General features: G+C 38.8%; 1 protein-coding gene across 1 annotated transcript in view; it reads left to right on the top strand.

Annotated features, from left to right (window-relative positions):
* Nucleotides 1–22,065, top strand: part of LOC106938296 (teashirt homolog 3-like) — a 60,630-nt gene extending 38,565 nt beyond the window's left edge. The window contains exon 3 of the mRNA XM_015020241.1: nt 18,298–22,065. Coding sequence (XP_014875727.1) covers nt 18,298–21,944 — 3,647 coding nt within the window. The 3' untranslated portion in view covers nt 21,945–22,065. The remainder of the gene's footprint in view (nt 1–18,297) is intronic.
* Nucleotides 22,066–23,023: the final 958 nt, after the last annotated feature.

The raw sequence follows: 23,023 nt of genomic DNA, 5'->3' as shown, positions 1-23,023 counted from the left end.
TGGAGAGATTTTATTATTTTTTAAAAAAAAAAAAGGAAAAAAAAAAACAAAACAAACAAAAAAAAAAACAGAGGTGATTGCAATCACCCTGAAAACATCCGAACAGACGGAGGGAGCCAGTGTGTGTTAGTGTGTGTATACGCCGCAGCCTTTCATTATCACTTATAACCCAATCAATACAAACTTGATTGGTCAACATGTGGCTATCGATTCATTGACCAATATAAGCCAGAATGCGAAGAAGTCCTCCCTGTACACAGCTACAACGATCACTGTGAAATCTATATCGAATTAGCTTCCACTTACGTCTGAATGTCTGAAAACAGAGCAGCTTACGGTAATGTTCCCTTTTCTCTCTTTTCTCTGAAATGTCTGTCACCAGAGGTCAAACCCCAAATGAAATATTATCCTACTCTACATTTTCTGAGCTTTTCAGGAACTTTTGTCAATTATTGAAAGAAGAAAAAAGACAAGTCAATAGTGTGCTCAGTATCTATTCTCTTGTCAAATGGGCTTCATTTCACTTGGTTTCACTGTCCTCCCATCAGAAGGTCTGCACTTAATCAAGCCGAGTTTTGATTAAAGTTACACTTTCAAAACTACTAAATTGTTACTTAGATTTAACGCTAGAGTCCTTTAATTAGATTCCAGAAAAAGCATTGAAGTAACAAGGGTTTTCTTAAAATTTCTGAAATTTTGAGAGGGCATTGGGAGGGTCAGTTTGTAGAGCACACATATTGTCCAGAGGCTGTACTCAGTACTATATACGGTTCTCCTGGGTTCGAATCCTGGTCTCAGGCTATTTGCTGCATGTCTTTCCCTTTTCTCTCCACCCTACTTCCTGGCGCCCAAAAAAGATTATTGTTGTGTTCAAATTGTGCTAAAAGGACTTAGCCTGTCATCATAGCTATTCAAGCTTAGCATCTCAATAAACAGCAAGCGTAGATTAGATGTGCTCAAAGCTAATGTCAGTGTCCACAGTTCTAAAGACATAGTTTGTTTGGTAACACTTTATTTGAAGGGGGGTGAATAAGACTGTCATGACACTTTCATAAACATGACATAACACCTGTCATGAACATCAATAAGCCTTCATGAATATTTATGACTGTTGTCATAAAGCGTCATTCGGTAAATTATGACACTTTTAATACAAAGTTGACATTATTCAAAATGTCTTTGTTATGACAACTTGACATTAAACAAGAAATCATTACTGTTTAAACTTTACCTTAACATAAAGATACCTAATTTTTAAAGTGCAATCAGTCATACGTTTAGAACAAATTTATATCAGTAATGATTTCTTGGTTCATGTCAAGTTGTCATAACAAAGACTTTTTGAATAATGTCAACTTTGTATTAAGAGTGTCATAATTTACCGAATGACACTTTATGACAACAGTCATAAATATTCATGAAGGCTTATTCATGTTCATGACAGGTGTTTATGACAGTCTCATGACAGTCTTATTCACACCCTCCCTCCCCCCTTCAAATAAAGTGTTACCGTTTGTTTTTTCCAAGGAACTTCCATGAATGATCTTGGAAACACTTGAATGTTGAATGGGCATCATAGCACTTTTAATCAATCTGATGGAGGAATAACCAATAAAAAAACAAATTAAAAACAGTAAATATATTTGTTGTTGAGCTCATATGTCTATTTATTTTATAGTTTGCCTGCAAAACGGGTTGTTGAACTGAAAATGTTGCTAATTTTGCCCATATGTAGATTTCAATTAAATGTGATTAATTAATTACAGACTTGCCATTAACTCTATTAAAACAATTTAATCAAGTTCCCCCCACTAATAGGCACATATCCTTACATCAGTACAGGACAGATTACAAAGAACTCTGCAATGATTGGTTGTAAAAGCTAATTCAAAACACCACAATGACATGAGACATGAGCATTACCAACCCAAAACAGCTAATGGTGCAAAAACAAGAAACACAAAGAGTTTTAATAATAAGTATCAACCCAAATACCGTAAATACCAGCTTGTTGTCCTGTCTGTGTACATAAGCAGGTATGTATTTCACTTGCGTATCAAAATAAGCATGATTGAATGCTATAGATAGTATTTTATAGTGTGTTAGCAGTTGGAAGAATTTGTGATAATTTGTAGTGATATTTAATTGCAGTAGTAAGTTTAAACTAATAGCAGCTACATTACCTTAGACATTATAGTTTTAGATTTTGTGCTAAATACCATGACTATGTGAAACTGTTTTATTTCCATTCATACTGTGACAATCTTGTGTATCTCAGTCATGATTATTATTATTATTATTATTATTATTATTATTATTATTATTTTTGCTGCTGGGGTTGATGGATGGCCAGGCTGCGTCATTCTGGACTAGCAAACAAAAATGAAAAATTATGTTTCCATTTCCTTGAAATGATAGAGCATCTCAAGGCTTTAAGGCCTTGTAACATCATAGTGGATGTAAATATTAGTATATTAAAATTAATGAGCATTTTCCCTGAGATAGTTTTGTTTGGTAGTGCACAAAGCATAAAATTGAAAATACTTCCAGCTGTCCTTCTGTTAAATCTTCACACCTTCAAACTTTTAAGTTGGATATAAATATATTTATATAAAACACAATTTCGTCAGTTTAATATATTTTTCTACTCCAAAATGAATAATGTCATAATTTGTTATTTATTTATTGTTGTAAAATTGCTTGGCAGTTGTACTTTGGTGTGCGTGTGTGTGTGTGCCTGGGTGTGCATGTGTGTGTGAGAGAGCCAGACTTAGCCAGACAGAGAATGCTCGTCTCTTGCTGTCAGAGGGGAAACAACGTTAGACAAAATCCTGACAAGGCAAAGTGTTTATGGATTCCACAGACATATAAGAAACCAGCACCAACACAATACACAAAAATCCATGCACACGCACTCACACCAGACTTCTGAAAGTAAGTGTGTTCTGTGTATGTTTGCATGTGTGCGTGTGTTTGGGTGTACTGTATGTTGTAAATTACACTAATCAATTGTGGCCTGTGTCAAGGCACGCCAGACCTGTCTGTTTTACATTTGGTTGGGGTTCTGGTGTGTTTGTGCACATGTGTGTATCGCTGTCACGTGACGTCTTTCACACAGCTGCTGCGACTCCCAGTGGTGTGTCTCCAACACCAGATACTGTCGGTTTTGATGTTGAATGAAACTTTCGAGTTTTCACATGGAAAATCTTCCCGGAATGATTCGGAGCATGAATTTAATGGTTTTACGGGTTAATTTTAGGTTCTGCATGAGTTGGTAGATTTTGAGACATACTGGTGGAGAAACACACCCATTCCCACACTTTACTGATGTACTTTTGACAATATTTGCATAACTTAAACTAGTTTTTTTTCGTGCTTTAACATGATCTTTTAGCCTAATTAGCGATTTAACATTGGCACACTCCTTAATGGCTTAAGCCATTACTGCTTTTGTATGTTTATCCCGCTGCTAGTCTAAGACACCACTAGTCGGCTCTTTGAAACTGAATACCCACCATAGTAAAACACACATGGCACCCCGTGGCTAAGATGAAAGGTTCTGGTGCCTCATGACCAGAAATCCATCATATAGCATGTCTGCTGCCATACTGAACGCTACCTTTACACTAGCCACATGGTAAAACTACACAGAAACGTTGTTACTCAATAGCTTCAGCTATCAGGCTTCATTTTAATTGCACCTTGTAACATAAATTATAGTGAGCTCCCCTAGAGCTATCCATACACTGAAACCCAGGTTTACCCCTGTTTTTTGTCACATCATTCAAGCTATTACACAATGAAATGGGATGTGTCTGTGTAAACACCTGGAGCGGCGGAGAGCTACTTTGTACTTTAGTAGTTTTGGTCATTTTGTGCACAGCTTGTTCAGAAAACTGGTTAAAATACCTTACTACCAAAACAAAGGAACTGTTTGCAATGTTTAAATACATGGGTACATAGTGGTTTGTTTATTGGAAAACAATAAAAGGACCTGATGACATGGTAACAAAGTGGTTTATCAATTGGTGAAGTGTCAAAATAAAACATAGGAATGTCTAATTCAATGGATTGTATTTGTTGTTGTATTCTTGATCTTCTTTAAGATCAACAAGATGACACACAGCGACTTCTTCAAACAACAAAAATATAAGGACATCTCTGTCCAGCACCCATCCACTGCTGGTTGATGCAGTGGATGGGTGCTGCATCAACTGCACTTACCACTTGATGGTAAGACACTTGATGGTGGGTAAGATCCACCATCAAGTGGTGGGTCTTACCACCAAACACATGAAACTCTTAAAGTCCAACCCTCAAGAGGGGAGAAGCATAGGCAAGAGTGGCTGGCAAGAGACTGCTGGGTCTGTGCCTTACCATGGGCACAAAACTCTGAGAAAATCTTCACTTTCTTGCTGGAGATTTGGACTTAGAATTTTCTCCATTACTCTGAGAAGTGCAGTCCACGCTAGTATGTCACTTCTACATCTTGTTTATTACAGTCATAGCATCATCATCTGACGAAATCAGCTTTATATAGCCTGGTTATTTTGCTGCAAACCAGCAGATGGAAACACGCCTAAATTGCTTTTTTTTTTTTTCTTTTTGCAATAATTTGAAAATGTTCTCAAAATTCACCTAATATGCATTTTATTTATTCATTTGTTTTTGCAACATTTCAAAAGTTTGCTTAAAATGTAGACCCAAAAGTAAAATTATTAATTAAATAGTACAGCACTTAAGACTACACTTTCCACTTTACTCACTCTGGATGCTAGATGCTTCAAATTAAGATTGAAAATGATCACATACCGTTTGAATAATTCAATTAATAATTATCTAACCACTTGGTGGTCCTCCCCTTCATGTTCATTTCCATCCATCCATCCATCCATCCATCCATCCATCCATCCATCCATCCATCCATCCATCCATCCATCCATCCATCGTCTCAGGTTTGGTACATCTCCAGCGGTTCCTGGGGTAGAGGTGGGGAACACCTTGAACAAATTTCCATCTATCAGAGGTCAAACAGGTACACATTCACTCATGAAAAAAATGAATAAAACTAGACGGTGAGCTCCTGTAAAGGTACGATTTTCAGTAATGAAGCAGAAGAACATGGTAAATTCTGCACCGTTGATTCAGTTTGTGCTCTCTATTCAGAACAGGACAGCATCAAGGCAGGACAGGAAGCAGTGTGACAGCAGTTCAGCAATCACAAAATCAGTGTGAAACCTTTAAAACCTTTATAATGTTAATCATCTTCAGCACTTAAGCATGTTTACTGTTAAATGTGTAAGTGTCCAGTCAACTTTACAAAGCTCATAACTGTGTGACAGCTTAAATGATGGCAGTACGTTTTTTAAACTGAAACCTAACAAAAACAGGTTATTTAGTGTGTGTGTGTGTGTGTGTGTGTGTGTGTGTGTGTGTATGTGTGTGTGTATGTTTGCACGTGTTTGCACATCAAAGCCTGAAAGAAAGAAAAACAAGAAAAAAAAAAAAACATGCGCCTGTAACTATAAGCCTCATTAAATGAGGCTCATACATGGTTTGGTGCTGTAAACATGCTAATAATTCTTAATGACATTCTCCTACATTCATATGCATGTGGACTGTAGACCGTTAACCCCCAAAGCCCCATCCTGCTGCTCATCAACACACGGTCGCCACCACTGCGGGGTATCGGCTCTCTGTTTTTCCATTAATACCCTGAGATTGAAAGTAACATTAGCCGATAAAGCTGGGACTAAGATGACATATACACCATAGATGGAGGAATTAAAGCCTAATATAATCATTCGGCCTGGCATAGAAGAAAAAAAATAAAAATCACTCGTCACCGTGCCCGACATTTTGATTTCCGATTTCTGGCACGGCACGCAGGCTGGACGGAGACTGATTTCTCTTTTAAGCAAAGAGATTCTTAAGTGATTTTCTCAAAGGGTTTAAACACATACTTTAACCTTGCGCACAAAATGATACACTTCAAAATAAATACACAACGTATTGATTTCATAGCTCTTAGAAAGGCAGTGTGTAGGTGCGTTCGTGCACGAGTGTGTTTTAAAGCTCTCCATCCGGCTGGTTATTTTCAGAGCAAGTGGAGAGCACATCAGTTTTTATTAGATTAATAAATCACCTTTGTTGTCAATCAAGCAGCAGAGAATAATTGGATATGGTTGAAGCCTTGTGTGATGGATTATAAATCATTCAAGATTAAATTAAAAGATAATGCACAAACTTAATGGTTTGTGTTTTGCAGTCTAAATTGCCTCAGAGCAGCCCTGTTTTCCCGCTTTATTGGGAGCCGTTTTTCTTTCCTCCCAAAGCACTCACATTTTACACCTTTTTATAGCCCGGCCTGTTCTGTTCTGTTTTACGAATTTCTCTTTTGCTCTTAAAACAAACAGCTTTTAGATCGGGTTAATTTTGTTTCCTTTTCTTCTTTGTCGGTGCAGATGGACACTTTACATCAACATTTGTTATTTGGCTTTCTTTTAGTCAAGGCTGGGACTTTAATGCATTCATTTTGATTAAATAACAACATATATTTTAATGCGTTCAAAAGCTTAGTGTGATTTTTTTCTTGTTTTACACATGCTGGTTCCGGCCATTACGCATTGCCTGAAAATCTGACACACAGCGACATCTTCAAACAACAGAGATAGATGACAAAGCCACTTCTCTCGGCATACTGGAGGTTCATTTTTTTCTTAAAAAGCAAACTGAGACTCTAGAAAAGACTATTGTTGTGTTCAAGTTGTGCTAAAACAACAAAAAGGAAATAAAAGGTCATGTTGCACAAGGATATGTGGAGCAAAATAAAGCAATGAAAGATGAAGCGCAGAGGCAGGCAGAAGGAAAAACACGGGGAAAAAGAGCTATATCATGTATATTATCCTCCGGCCGGTAAATTTAAGGGTGTCCGTTTGCGTTGGAACAGACCGGGCGTTATCATAATCGCCTGCTGCCTACTTGACAGGACCTTAAACTGATCCTGTCATTTTATTTACACCCAGACCACTGTGCGATTTACTCCGAGATGTGCACGCATGCTCACACGTACACAGACACTCCCACCATTCCTGACTTTCCCAGTGAGCCTGATCTGCTGGGTTGGATGACATCTTTTGATCAGAGCTGTCCAAAGAGATCAGAGCAGACTGGCAGGTAATAGATACCCAGCAACTAACCAGACTGCTCTGCAAAGAGTGTGTGTGCTTTGAAAAAGGTGCACACATGGATAAGTGTAGCAGAAAAACAGAAATTTCCTCTGTTTTTTTTATTTTTTATTTTATTTTTTTACTTTATAGTATTTTTTTTTTACGTGTGAAAGCATAAAGTGCAAACTGTTATGTGTTCTCCCTTTCTCTGTTGGCCAATTATGCTTACTGCCAATGAGACTGAGGAGGAACTGTGAGAAAGATCAAGAAATTAAAGAATAGAAAGACCAGGAGGTAAAATAAACACGTGTATTTATGTTGCTTGAAGCAGATCTGAGATGGTAAAGTCAGTGGGAGAATGAATTAGAGAGAAGCAGGCAGAGAAGCACCAGAGCAGGGTTTTAAAATAACCAAATGAGAGATGATGGAAATGATACACGCTCCTCTGGCCTTCTTGGCTAACTCTGCACACCCCTACTGTCTATTTCTTCTTGCCAAAGTACAAACACAGCCACATTCTCACATCCAGCCATCCATCTGTCTGTCTCCAGTGACAATGCTCGTGACCACAGGTTGCCCCAAACCCTTTCAGACAGGGACTGCTCTGAGTGTGAGCTATCTGAATAACAAAGAACATCCAGAAGGTAATTTACTATCATTCTCCCCTTATAATATTTATGTAGCATGGGCAACGTAGCGTCTATGTGCTCACACACTAAAGAAGTGAATTAAGTCGTTCCAATCTCAGAAGGTTTGTGAAAAATATTGACCTTGTTTCGAGCTGACCGTTCTCTAGCTGTGCCTGAAAATATGCCTATTTGTGTAACATTCTCTGGGCTGCTGGTCCAGTTGTTAGCACTATTGTCCGGCAGGAAGAATGTACTTTGTATGGAACTAAATTGGGGCCGTAAAGTTTGTTCAAAAGAAAGAAAGAAAAGAAACTGAAAAATCATTTTGATTTTTTTGAAAAAATATTTTCAAAAACTGCTTTTCAGATTCAAGTTTTTCAGTTTAAGATTTTATTTTATTTTTTGTCAGTTTCAAAACTTTTGGCCCTGTTTTGGCTTGGGGGTGGGAGGCGTGGAAACATGACTGACCCACTCACTATATAAGCTTGAAACACACCCCCAGCTGTTGCATTCAGGCACCATTGGAACTGGAAATGTCTTCAAAACATCATCGATATTCTGTGTGTATGTGATTAGTTTTGAAAAATAACATGCTTCACTGATATGACCTGCTTATGTCAATGCACCACATATATATCAGTGGAAAAAATATGATATTGACAAATAGTCAAAATCATAGTCCATGTTTAACTCATTGCTAATGGGCATAAAAGTGACAGAATTAAAAACTACAGATCCGTTAAAGAGGCAGCATGCTAGTGTTCTTACACAGAGCAGCATGCTTCTTACTCTGCATGTGGCATTTTTACAAAATAGCAACTGCACTAAAAATAAACGCTGTTCTTCTATGAACACACACACACACACACACGCACACACGCATACACACGTCAGTATGTCAGGAGCTCTCTAACCCAGACATGCACTCTTGTGTAGGCAATGTAGGGACAGCATGTGAATATGTTGTCAGGAACCCCCAGCTGAGTGGCATGGGGAGATGATTAGCCAGGCTAACACGTCCCCCCCACTCCACAAACCCCTTCACATACACATACATTTGCGGGCAACATGCTACATCTGTGTTTCTGAATAATCAGAACCAGAGACAGACGTGCTTTCTGCTGCCATTCCGCATCTGAGCTGCTGCGCATGCTGCTAGCATGGCTGCTATTTACCACCTTTAAAAACAGAACATCCACAATAAACCCGAGAGACAAATCCAGAGCAAAGCTACAGGTTTATAACACTTGCACCTGAAAAGTTTTTTTTATTTTTTTTTTTATTTCTGTTATGTAAGAAATAAGCATACTTTTCTTGATAAGATAGAAGTTCAAATATGACATTTTAATATTCAGTTTTATTTTTGTTTACAAACCTACAGGTGAAGCCAGAAGTTTACATACACTGAAAAAACAACATGCACATCCCCCCCCCCCCACACTATATGAAATAAAGACCAGATTTTGACCAAACGATTGACCCAAGTCAAACAATGATTGTTGTTAACTTATTGTCACGACGTTTATGAAGTTTTCTGACTCCTCTTGTGAATTTATTTCAAAACAACTAGAAATAAATCTAGCGACTCCTTTTTGTTGGAGACTTTTATAGAGACAACGCTGTGCAGCAGCCTGTTGAGCGAGCACTGAGAGCAGCTATTAGCCACCGTTAGCTTCTTCTGCTTCCTCAGCGCTGCATTCAGTCCGACAGTCATCAGCTCAACACCAAACCTTCACCAGTAGTCAGAGCACAGCAGACCCATTCCACTCCGTGTTCACACTGCAACTAAATCACACATTTGTAAAGCTGAGTAATGCCGTCATCAATGCTCGCTACTCCAACTCCTGACTAACTCACCACCAGACTGGAGGGGGGAGAGAGCGTTAACATAAAGAGTCAGTATATGTAAAATGTTTTTTGAGCATTAAGTCATGTTATAATGTTATTCTCTCGTCAAAAACATACCTGGAGTGTTGCTTTGATTTTTTCATAAATGCTTGAGAAATCCTTTAATTTCCACAACTGTCCAGCAGCAGTTAGCAAACATTTGGTGGAACTACAGTTTCTGACCTTATCATAGGAGCTACTTTTCAGAGTAACACTGGTAAAACATTATTAAAGAGTTAACAGAGGAGTCATGCTGTGATGACTTCCTGATGGTAGTTTTTAAAGAGACAGAGGTCCAATTTTAAGTCATTAAAACACAAACTCAAATTTCTTTTAAGTCATGTTTGATATTTTTAATAACAACTGAATGCATTGTGTGCCAAGAAAATACATAATACTGCCCCTTTAAAAATCCTTGTTTACCCAACTCTTGGAGTTGTAACAAAATTAATAAAAACTTAGCATAGCTTACTACTGTAAGTTTCTTTTAACAGCTCACACATTTAAATTTAAAATCTCAAGCAGGCAAAATGTATTTGACTTGAAGAATAGAAGTTAGTAGACACAACTAAATGTGACTCAGATGTTTTTGGCAGTGTACTTAATGTTGGCTGGTGCATTTATGGACCATAAAAGGTGGGAGTTCATGGCCTTGATGAGTTTATTGAACATGTTTCATTCCACTTTTTGGTTGTTTGGTTATCACTGATGGGAGCTGGTTAAAGGGAAACATGGTTGACTTCGATCAGCTGACTGGTGCATCTTTGAAAAATAAACATAGCATGTGTTAGAGCTTACAGGAACATGACTCAGCAGTGGACAAGGAATTACTGTGCTTGACTGCAGTGATGTTAAAACTGTGTTGCAAGTTTAGAAAGTCATGTTGAAAGAAGAGATTCAATTCGTCAGCCATCGGGGTCGATGCAACACCTCTCACAACCTGCAGCACACCTCATCAGTCCTGAGGCTCTCGCTTCACTAAGCCACACACACACACACACACACACACACACACACACACACACACACACACACACACACACACACACACCCATTAAGTCCCCCGACTAATATGTCTGCGCATGTCAAATCACCATAATTAAGCATTATTGATCTCAGATTCAATTAACTTTATTAACGTGGGTTACACTGGTGATTAGAGAGGGTTGAGGGGGAAGCAAGGGGGAAGATTAGAAGATCTCAGCGGGTTGGACAACTTGAAGTGTAGAACGCTGAAATTCACTGGGAAAGGTGTGAGAAAATTTGTCTTGGGATGACTGGAATGTTGTGGGTTTTGTTTCACAAAAATAAAGAGTGATGTTTCTTCACCTCTGGTTTTTCTCCTTCTGTGGAACACACACTCTCTGAGAGAAACAGCTCGGTCTAAGCTGAAGTGTAAACAGGCAGCGCTGACGTGCCTGTGTGTCTGATAGGGCTGTTAAGTGGTTATATAAGCATGATAAACGGTTTCCTAACATCATAACATCTGCAGAATGCTAAAAGATTTCCTCCCTTTATGGGCAGACAAGAACACAAAGATACTCAGCTTCGTCATAATTACAAGGATTTTTGATATCAGTGCAACTCTAAATGTTCAAGGGTGGATTCTGTGTGATAGAATTAGCAGAGATTTAACTTTGTAGTTTGAGTAGAACTGACTAAAATCCTTGCAGCTTGAAAAGAGTTTGCTTTTCTTTTTTACCTTCTCTTTTGCTCTGCTGAGCCTGATTCTCCTGAGTTTGAGCTCCAACCTTCATCCTCTCTCCTGCTGACTGTTCATCAAGAATTCACTCCATCTCTCTTTGCACTAATTAAAAGAGCACCTGCATACCCGGTGTGTTTGGCTCGTTCTCCTGCTGTTTGTGTGCAGCGTGCCTCTCCATGTTTAGCTTTGGATTTCGGGTCGTGGTGTTGTGAACTCTTCATTTTGGGCCAAAGCCAGAGGCCTTCAGGGGATTATTTCTGCAAGTCTTTCTCCTTCTTCAGTGTTCACACGTATCCGTATCTGTTATTTCTTCTTCTCTTGGTTTAAATCTCTGAACAAACACTTCACTACTTTGTGGCGGACGAGCAGCTTTATTCGTGTTGCATTTTCCAGTGTGGAGCATCAGAAATGCTTTAGATAGACTCAACAAAATAATATATTTTCCTGGATGTCACTGTCACAGTCATTATTGTGCTAAAAGAAAATGTTGTTTTGAGGTCATTTTCAAGTAATGTATTGATATTTGCAGAATAGTGGAAGTTTGGCTTCTCAAAGACCAATAAACTTTCATTTTATAAAGAACACACAAGAGTAGAACTGAAATAGATTTGAAATATCCCAAATAAAACAGGACAATCTAAAGCAGTAAATAAAAAGGAAGTAAAAACTACTTACAACCAAAACTACAAACAAAGTTGCCCTTCAAAAAATATGAATCATCAGAATGGAAATTATGGATCTAACTATAATTTATCATCTGCTTGTTGTGACAAGCTTAGTTTTGGCTCTCATGGTGAAGATGAGTGAACTTACTATTTATGGACCCATCTACACAGGAATATTATTTATTTATTTATTTATTTATTTATTTATTTATTTATTCCATCTGAAATGTGAAGGTTTTTAAACATTTGTGCCCTGTGTCCACATGGAAACCTCTTATTAGTGCACCCTAAATATTATTTTTTGAAAATGGGTTCCGCAGTGAAAATTTTGCGTATTACAGGTCTGCTGTGTGATCGGAAACATTTTGGGAAATGGTTTGGTGTGAATGTTGCTTTATTTAATTCCATACAGGTTTATTTTTTTCAAAGCTTTAAATCTGTTAGTTATGGTTATTTTCTTCTTGCAGCTCATGAAAACACATTTAAGATAAGAATATTACATTGGGCCAGCTTTAGGTCGGCAACCTTTAAAACCATGAGAACTATTTTTGCCTTCAGACCAAAAATTAATTTGAGCCACAAAAGCAACATAACTCTTATTTTTATGAGACCCACTATTAGAGATATGTTTAGATATTTAAACTAAATAACAACTTTAGTTCTACATTCATGTTTAATATATTTAATCTAATGGGACAGTCAGTGTGTCAAGGAAATAGTGTCACAGTTTGCAACCTTTTCTATGAAAAATACTTAATGAAAAAGAATGTTCTTTACACTTTTATGTGATTCTTTGCAGAATGTTTATCCATATATTGCATGAAAATGATTATTAAGAACTGCTAAAGCTAACATTTTATAATTATCTTTGCAGTTTAAAACATTACCTAGTTCTATCCAGCCACAGTGGAGGATCTATAGAACCACATGCAGCTCCTGACCTCTCAGACACATGACCTATAAAAACATTGTTAATACAAAAATGTGAACTTAGTAACAATACTTGCCTAAAGTTTATTTACAAAAGGTGCTTTTAGTCTGTCTATGTTTTAAAATGCTCAGAAATTTGTTATTGATATGAAGCCTGGAAAAGCAGTCAGAGGGATGAATAGATAGGGAAATCTGGAATAATTGTTATTAATGAAGAATTTTTCACACTTTGCAATATTTTTAAATCATTGTTATGTTTTTCATTTTTGACAAAACTGCATAGGAAGTTTAGTCAGCAACAGAGCATTATTGAACCATTTGTCTAGGATATAAACACACCAGTCAACAGCATGTATTCCTGATCATCTTTAGTGAACAGTTTGTTAATGTGTGAATGACTGAAAGAGAAACGGAGGAACAGAAGAAAATAAATCTAATAAATAAATCACAGTTTGATCTGCCAGTATCTGCTGAAGATGACTGATATTGATCTATGACTGAGTGACCGGTGCATGCTCAGTAAAATATCAGAGATTCATAAAAAAAAGAAAGAAACAAAAAAGATTTTCTGCTTTGATATTACATTAAATAATTTAACATATTAAAGCTGCTCAGATTATTTGGTCAGAGACAGCATACAGTTGGGCCTTCACTTCCAGCCATCGGCTGATTTGCAAACCTGCTCCCTGTTTTGGTTTTGAAATTAAAACAATTTGTAAACTGCAATTCTAAAAAAGCTTAATAATAAAAAAATCAAGCACAGCCAAAGGAACCAAAATTCCTATCAATTTATTTTGTCCTTTTTTCAAATGATATAAATCTCTAATCACTGAAGCCTCTGTTCATGGCCTTCGTTGACCTTACAGAGATTATTGTAACAGTTTAGAGACATTCACCAAGATCCAAAATCCTCACACGCCTTGGAAAATTCTGCTGTGGTAAATTCAACTAGTTATAGCTGAAAAGCTGATTTATTTGCATATGGAAAGGAAAAATGTTATCAAAAATGAAAACAGTTTTTTTTTTCAATCAAGTTTTTGTAATTATTTTTGCATTAAACACTACAGTTTACACGAGCTTCATTTGCACAGAGCTTATCGGCTATATGACTTAATTTCCAATTCTCTTAATTAGGGCTGGGACTTTAACACATTAATTTTGATTAATTAATCACATAGATATTAACACATTAAAAATGCTCACACTGTAATGTCTCTCTCTCATTTTATATGCAAAAGTCCAGAGGGGAACCTTTGCATTATCCTGTTTCCGGTACACTCCTAAATCTGACGCACTAGCAACAACTGTAAACAACAGTGATTGATGATAAAGCCACTTTACTTGGCACATTGGAGGTTAATTATTGCTTCAAAAACCAATCTGACTGGACGCTGGAAAAGACTATTGATGTGTTCATATTGTTTTGAAAGGAGCTAGCTTATCTGTAAAGCTATTCAAGGTAGCATCTCAATGGTAAATATGAAGCAGCTGCACAGACGTTCCCAATGCTAATGTTAGCGTCCAGAGTTCAAATATCTGAAGAAGTTCCACGAATGATCAGGAGTTTCTGAAACACTGGAAAGCTCTATGTATTGAACAACATTTTACACCAGAATAACAGATTAGAAATAATACATATTTTTAATATGGTTACTTATTCCATATTTTAGCAACAAAAGGGTTCTTTGAATTGAAAATGTTCCTAATTTTGTCATTATATCCTTTTCTAAAGACTGTGATTAATTACAGACTTAAGTAAACTCAATGTAAAATTTTAAGTCAGACCCGTCACTATTCCTAATACATTTTAACTAAATTGTATTATTTGTATCTCTCAAAATCAAAACAACAAAAACTTAAACTTCTACTATATTTCAATAAATGTGTGTTTATAGGCAAGTCATGTAGTATTTGGTTATGTTCTGTTAGCCTGCATTATCTCTGTCAGATTAATGAAACTAAAATAACATATTGCATTGTGGGGCTGAGTGCTTTACACAAAGGGACTCACAAAGATAAGGGAAAAAGTGTGAGCTTCACGATCCTGCAAACACCTTCCACATTTAAACTGAGGACGACTGGGAATGGAACCATCAGCCTTCTAACTGAATATATATTCTATCTTCACAGTTGTGAATGTAGTGGAATAAAATGATATACTTAATAAAATAACAAAATATTCCAGAGTGCTTCAGAAAGAATAAGTCAAATGCCACCACAGTATTATAAATTTTAATGCATAATTTGTAACTCGTGCTTATCTATCTTAACAAACAATTTTAAGTCTAATCCAAAGTTTATCATACTTTTGACTTCCTCCTCATTTCTTTCTTTTAAATATCACACACTTGCAAGAACGCAGATGGCTGCAGAAACATAAATAAACCCATGCTTCATTCTCATCACACAGGCGTAGCTCGTTGGAGCTGCGCTGTGAGCGTTAAAGGTGATTCCGCAGTGATGTTTGTCCTCAGCTGGAGCGCCGAGCCGCTGCGTTCCACTGTTTCCTCAGTCACAGCGTTATTCTCTTAAACAGCTGTCGTTTTGGCTGATGCAGAACAGATGGCATGTACATGAGGGTCTCCTCGGCTGCACGTATGTGCAGGCGCCGGATGTGTCTCTGAGACAGAAGGAGAAAGAGAGAGAGAGAGAGAGAGAGAGAGCAAAAGAGGGAGATATGGAGAGAGAAAGAGAGCTCCTGAACAGGGTGAAGCATGAAAACACCATAATCTGTCTATTGTCTCCACCAGTGTTGAAAATCCAGCAGAAATGGATCATTGCTGTTTTGAGTAAGCTGTATTTCAATGCCATAAAAGAAAATTTACATAAATGCATCCAGCCGATCATGTGTCACGTGACCCAACAATTTTTTTTAGAAGCTGTTCATAGTAGCGTGTTTAACGCCTCTCAGATGGATCCTCATTGTGAGACTGAATGCTGGAACAGATTGCATGTTCAACAAAGAAACCGAATGCTTGCCTGCAGGCAAAAAGTTGCTACAGTACAACACATATTGTACAACTGGTGTGTGTGTGGGGGGCTGTGCGTGCGTGCGCGTGCGTATGTGTGTAGGTGTGTGCGTGTGTGTGCGCGAGTGTGTGTGTCTGTGAGAGACATGTAAGGGACTCTGGGATATCTGACGCTGTATGCATCTGTTTATCTCACGGCGCTGTTGTATCATCGCCGATGGCAACGGAGGACCTGACAATGACAAAGGCGCGTCTCTGTCTTGTTGCTCATGCAGCATCAGCTCATGTTCAACCTCACACAACCTGAAGAGTTTCCTAATAGACACTAGCTGGCAGCCTGCACCACTGCTCTGTGTGTTCACACATCTGGAATCAGACTGGAACCATTTGAAAATCCTGAGTGGAAAAACCATAATGTGCAAAGTTCATTTAACTTTAGCAGAAGAAAAATCTATATCTGTTGTTTTGAAAAATCATTTTATAGCGATGTATATCTCCCACTATTTTATTTCCAGGCTGGATTCTCAGTAGAATGTTATAAATGCATGTAAATGCAAAACATGTCCATCAAGTGCAGCATATATCAAGTGCAACATACACCTATTCCTCAGTCGCTTCACAGTTGTCCTCTTTTCACCACAGACATGACTGATGCAAAGAAGTGATTAAAAAATATTCTGAGTACTATATTTATTATTTAATTGCCCACTTTTATCAAAACTTTAAGCACATCTCACTGGAGGACTCATCAGAGCAGCATTTCAAAACAGCTGCAGATTGTAAAATAGTGGAATGATGTGTAGATTTTAAATTGATTAATTTAGAAATGAAAGATGAGATGAGCAGAGGATGAATTATAATTTTTAAATGATTTTTTTTTTTTTTTTTTTTTTTTTTTGCCAAGCCAGCAATGCAGATTGGTCTTTTTGTCACCACTTTCTTTCTCCTGCATGAACATTTCTATCTGCTTTCAGCATATGGATTTGATTTTTTTTTACCCATTCAGTCTGCATAACCTAAGCATCTCTGGTCTGCCAGAACGGCATGTAATTTGCAATGGCTATAGTTGACAGTAATATTAATAAAAATAGACAGGTTTTTTCCACTTAGTCCATGCATACAGATTCAGGTAAATGTGGATAAACTGCATCAACACATGGAGATGATTGGTGCTCTGAAGTTATCCTCGGAGCTGTTCTGGTTTTGCATGTCTGTTCAGAATTAGAAACATGCACAACCTCTGGTTCATACACATTTAACACCCACATAGCATTGTGAAAGCACCCCTCCATGTTTACATATACAATTAGATGAATGATGACCCGTAACAGGACCCAGTGGTGGTCACAAACCCACTGGGTCCACATGCCCATTTTTTTTGCTAAGAAGAAGAAGAAACACTTTTTCAAAGTGTTAAAACATACAGAGGTTTAGGTATGCATGTTACTGTGTTTGTTTGCTGTGTTTGTTTGCTTTTAGCATGAGCATAAATCATTTCTCATCTGATGCTCTTTGTGACTTTTATAACCTTAACAAAAGTGAACATCCAGAGACTTACCAAGATGCGAGACTGTGATTTGTCTTGATACATATTTTTTTCATTGTAATATTCTTAAACTAGAAGGATTTGAATATAAATTGAAAGCTTCAAGCCCTCTCCCTGAAGCTAAACTGTAAATAATAACCTAAAGTTTTTTTTTTTGTTTGTTTTTTTTTCTTCTAATCTTTGGTAATTGAAGCAAATGGGTTTTACATGGAGAGATTTGTCTTAGGCAAGCATACATAAATTTTTTTATATTATTATTTACGAGGTGGCGAAGGCTGAGCGGTGTAATGAGTGAAAATGCATGCTTAATTTAAATGGCGAGTGTGTCTGTTAGTGAATGCATTAGAGTCTGCAGAAGACGCGTAAGACATATTAATTGACAGACAGGAACCGCTGTCTCCGAGGTTGATACAAGTAATTTATTACTTCAGAAACGAATGCCACCGCCAGAATGTGCTTCATTAATTTCAAATTTAGTTTTAATTTCAAGCTGTTGCCCCTTGTGAAGAATAAGGTGGCAAGTTATGTTTGAGAAGACATTTTTTCCCTCTCCTACATTTCATCGTTCTTTTTCTATCCCTCAGTTTCTCTGTCTTTATTCCTTTCTCACCAGTTTATTTCATGTAATACAGAATTCAGGGGCTGAAAATGGGAGGACAGGGGAGTGACATTTTAAATGACTGGAAAATAATGTCTGTGTAAAAGTGTAACAAAATAAATACTTAGAAAATATAATGTGTTTTCAGGGAGATCCTAACAAAGTTCTGTATTTGTTTTTGCTCTCTTTGTCTGTATAGCTTATGTCCCCGACGATGAGAAGGAAGTAGCCTTGTTGGATGAGGACCTTGATGGAGAAGACTCTGCTCAAGAAGGAGAGGAGCCTGCAAACAAGCTCCTATGTCAGGACAAGGATTTCCTTTTCAAGGACAGGCCAGAATCCACTGGCATTCACGACTCCCCCAATGCAGGGGACTTTTCTGGTCAGGACCTGGACAGCGAGTCTCACCTGAGTGAATCCTCAGACAGAATGTCTGATTTTGAAAGTTCCTCACTGAAAAACGAGGACGACGTCCTTCTTTCTAAAGACCTTTCTAACGAACTGTCCCCCTCCTCTTCAGCCGTCATGGTTGCAACCAATGCTGCCGCCTCGGCAACCGGAGACGAGGCCATATTAGCTGCAACAAGTTCTGTGGCTGACAGCCTCGAGAAAATGAAGGCGATATACACATCCTTCCTGAACAATTCCTATTGGTCGACACTGAATCTGAACTTGACTCAGCCACCAGCAGAAAAGCCCCCTCGTAGTCACAGCAGCAGCAGTAGTAGCAGCAGCAGCAGCAGCTGTGGTAGCGGAGGCTATGACTGGCACCAGTCCGCTGTGGCTAAAAGTCTCCAGCAGGCTTCCCAGAACCACCACAATAGACTGAACTTGGTGCAACATCCTACAGTGGCGGTGACAACGGCTTCTGCAGAACCTAACCTCTTCAGCACTGTTCAGCTGTACAGACAGAGCTCCAAGCTCTACGGCTCCATATTCACTGGTGCCAGCAAATTTCGCTGTAAGGATTGCAGTGCTGCGTACGACACTCTGGTGGAGCTCACGGTGCACATGAACGAGACGGGCCACTATCGTGACGATAACCATGAGACAGACAGCGAGGGGGCTAAGCGCTGGTCCAAACCCAGGAAACGCTCCCTACTAGAGATGGAAGGGAAGGAAGATGCACAAAAAGTACTTAAGTGTATGTACTGTGGACACTCCTTTGAATCCCTTCAGGATCTCAGCGTCCACATGATCAAGACAAAACACTACCAGAAAGTGCCTCTGAAAGAACCTGTTACACCAGTAGCTGCCAAGATCATCTCCTCTGCTCGAAAAAGGGCCCCAGTTGACCTGGACATCCCTAGTTCGCCCGACTCTAACGGAGGCACCACACCGAAGCCAGCCTCGTTCAGTGACACTAATGACATTCTGCAGAAGATAAGCAACCCCTACATTACACCTAACAATCGCTATGGACACCAAAATGGTGCCAGCTACGCCTGGCAGTTTGAATCCAGGAAGTCGCAAATCCTCAAATGCATGGAGTGTGGCAGCTCGCATGACTCACTGCAGGAACTAACTGCTCATATGATGGTGACAGGGCACTTTATTAAGGTTACCAATTCTGCCATAAAGAAGGGCAAACCAATTATAGAGTCCCAGGCCCCCACATCCAACTCTTCAGTTGAAGAAAAGGTCCAGTCAGTACCCCTGGCTGCCACAACGTTCTCCTCCCCACCTGCCCCCGTACCTCCACCGACTAGCATCTCACCCATGGCAATGGTTGTGGAAATTAAAAAAGAGGAGAAGGAAGAAGAATGTACCCAAGAGTCCAACATTATCAATGCCAATAACCACAACAAAGATAAGAGGACAGAAGTGGAAGACGAATCTGAAGAGAAGTTTGATATTTCTTCAAAGTACACCTATCTGACTGAAGAGGATCTGGATGAAAGTCCAAAGGGGGGGCTTGATATTCTCAAGTCCTTGGAGAACACAGTGACCTCAGCCATCAACAAAGCCCAGAATGGTGCTCCCAGTTGGGGTGGGTACCCCAGCATCCATGCAGCCTACCAGCTTCCAAACATAATGAAGCTCTCTCTTGGCAATTCTGGAAAGAGCTCTCCCCTTAAATATATGTTTAGTGGAGGAGAGATTCTCTCCCCTACTGGCAAAAGTCAGCCACTGATTTCCCCTCCCAGCTGCCAAACCTCTCCACTACCTAAAAACAACTTTCAAGCAATGGAAGAGCTGGTTAAAAAAGTGACAGAGAAAGTAGCTAAGGTAGAGGAGAAAATGAGAGACCCTGGTATGATTGCGAGTGATTTACCTCTGAGGCGAACCACGCCCTCACCCTGTGTCAGTGAGACAGAAGATCTAATCCGAGGAGAGTCACCCAAAAGAAACACTGCAGGAGACTGTAAAACCCCAGAAAATACAAGTGTAGGGGAGGTAGTACAAGATGGAAAGGGAACGAATGAAAAAGATTCTAGTAGTAGTGCTTCCATAAAGGAGTCTGGGGAGAATGGTGTGGAGCCCACTGCTTTAACACCCCCACTGCCTGCCTCTCTGTGTGGCAGCACAGCTATTATCACAGACCATCCACCTCCTGAACAGCCGTTTGTCAACCCTCTCAGCGCTCTGCAGTCAGTAATGAACGTCCACCTGGGGAAGGCTGCTAAACCGGCCCTGCCCTCGCTTGACCCCATGAGCATGTTGTTTAAGATGAGCAACAGTCTGGCAGAAAAAGCAGCAGTGGCTTCCTCCACCCCACCAGCACACACCAAAAAGGCTAGTAACGGTCATTTAGATCGCTACTTCTACCAGCAACATCTCAACAACGACCAACCTATAGATCTCACTAAAGGAAAAAATGCTGATAAAGGAAGTAATGGTGGTTCTTTGGGTTCAACTACACTTTCTTCTACTAACTCCACCCCATCAATTTCTCCCTCTTCTGCTGTCACTATGACAAAGGCATCCGCTACGGTAGCTTCCTTCATGTCCACGTCACCTTTGAGAGAAAATGCCCTGTCAGACATCTCTGACATGTTGAGAAACCTCACAGAAAGCCAAACTCTGTCCAAGTCCTCCACGCCGACTAGTCAGTCTGAGCGCTCTGACATCGAAGGTGCCACACAAGAGGAAATCGAAGATGTTTCACCTGCTCAGAAGCGCAAAGGCCGCCAGTCCAACTGGAACCCTCAACATCTCCTTATATTACAAGCCCAGTTTGCTTCCAGCTTGAGGCAAACAAATGATGGCAAATATATGATGTCTGACCTGAGTCCACAGGACAGGATGCACATCTCCCGTTTCACAGGTCTGTCAATGACCACAATATCCCACTGGCTGGCCAATGTGAAGTACCAGCTAAGAAGAACTGGTGGCACCAAGTTCTTAAAAAACTTGGATTCAGGCCACCCAGTGTTCTTCTGCAGTGACTGTGCATCCCAGATTCGCTCACCGTCCACCTACGTCAGCCACCTGGAATCCCACTTAGGCTTTCGTCTTCGCGACCTGGCTAAACTTTCCGGGGAGCAGTTGCTCAGTCAGTTATCGCAGCAACACCATCACCAACATCAACGCCACACCAAAGGACTCTCTGAAAAACTCTTCTCCAATCTCCACCCGTCCAGCCACCCGCTGCCATCTTCCCTTCCGACCTCAGTACCAGTATCACTACCGATCTCACTCTCCTCGTCCTTAACAACGTCTATGCCGTCAACTGAATCTCCATCTTCCTCTCCTGATGATGATGAAAGTGGTGCGGTCTACCAGTGCAAGCTCTGCAACCGGACATTTGCGAGCAAGCACGCTGTTAAACTTCACTTGAGCAAGACACATGGGAAATCCCCCGAGGACCATCTGATGTATGTGTGTGAGCTGGAAAAACAGTAGCACTGGCATGGAACGATGCAAGACTTTTACAATGCAGCTCAACCTACTGCTGTGCCACTCTTTTGAGTTAAAACTGATGAAACTGCACAAAGATGCCATTAAACTACTGCTAAGAGTGTTGGCACATTGTTTCTTTTTTAAACTTGAGTTTATTTGTTTCTTTTTGTTTTAGTTATATGTGAGGAAGACCTACTCCAGTCCAAATCTCTTGATTTAACCTCTCTTCTCTGACTAAAGTAGATTCATACTTGAAGCATTTTTAACTAAAAAGATAAAGTTAAATGAAAGTATAAAATAGATTCTAAAATGGCAAGATGAGTTTTTCTCTATTTAAAAGAAATTAGGTTTATTGATATTTTGGCTAAGCTGCATGCATATCAATAAAACAATTTTGTTAAATATTTTATACCTACATCTGGTGCAATTTCTATGTTTTGTGTTTTTAAACTCCTGTCTGCATTTTATTATTATTATTATTATTATTATTATTATTATTATTATTATTATTATTATTATTATTATTATTTCTATCCATGAGTCATCATTTAAAATTAAACCTTGTGGGTACTTCAAAGCATAAAAATATAAGATTTACTGTACATTGTTTTTACATTGCTTGTTTTCTAAACACCCACAGTGAAGAGTCTTAAATCCCAAAGTTTATTATAAAGAAGATTCTTCATTAAGTGTAAGAATTTCACCCTAAGCTTCATTTTTTTTTTTTTTTTTTTTGACTGGAAAATGCTAACAGGTCTTAATACAAACATTGTATGGAGAAGAAATAAAATGTAATATTTTGCTTTGATTGATCAGGGACCTATATAATTCAGGTCTGTGTACTATATGTAAATAAAAAAAAACATTCAGTTAATTCCTGTTTAAATTATGCATCATTTCTATATTTTTTAAGTTAAAAGGATTATGGCTATTTGCTGGTGCACACTATATGAAGACAAACTTGTTTTGCACAATAGTTTTATAAATGTGTTATGTATCTGAAAATACAACAAAAAGGGAGGTAAAAGTGGAAATCTTTTTACTCCCAGCTCCTTCTCAAACAATTAGAATGTTTTTTTTGT

Source organism: Poecilia latipinna, unplaced genomic scaffold, assembly GCF_001443285.1.
Source record: "Poecilia latipinna isolate Pla-1442-1.1 unplaced genomic scaffold, P_latipinna-1.0 Scaffold2553, whole genome shotgun sequence".
NCBI classification, from domain to species: Eukaryota; Metazoa; Chordata; class Actinopteri; order Cyprinodontiformes; family Poeciliidae; genus Poecilia; species Poecilia latipinna.
Note: the sequence above shows the minus strand (reverse complement) of the source record. Positions and strands in the feature narration are given on the sequence as shown.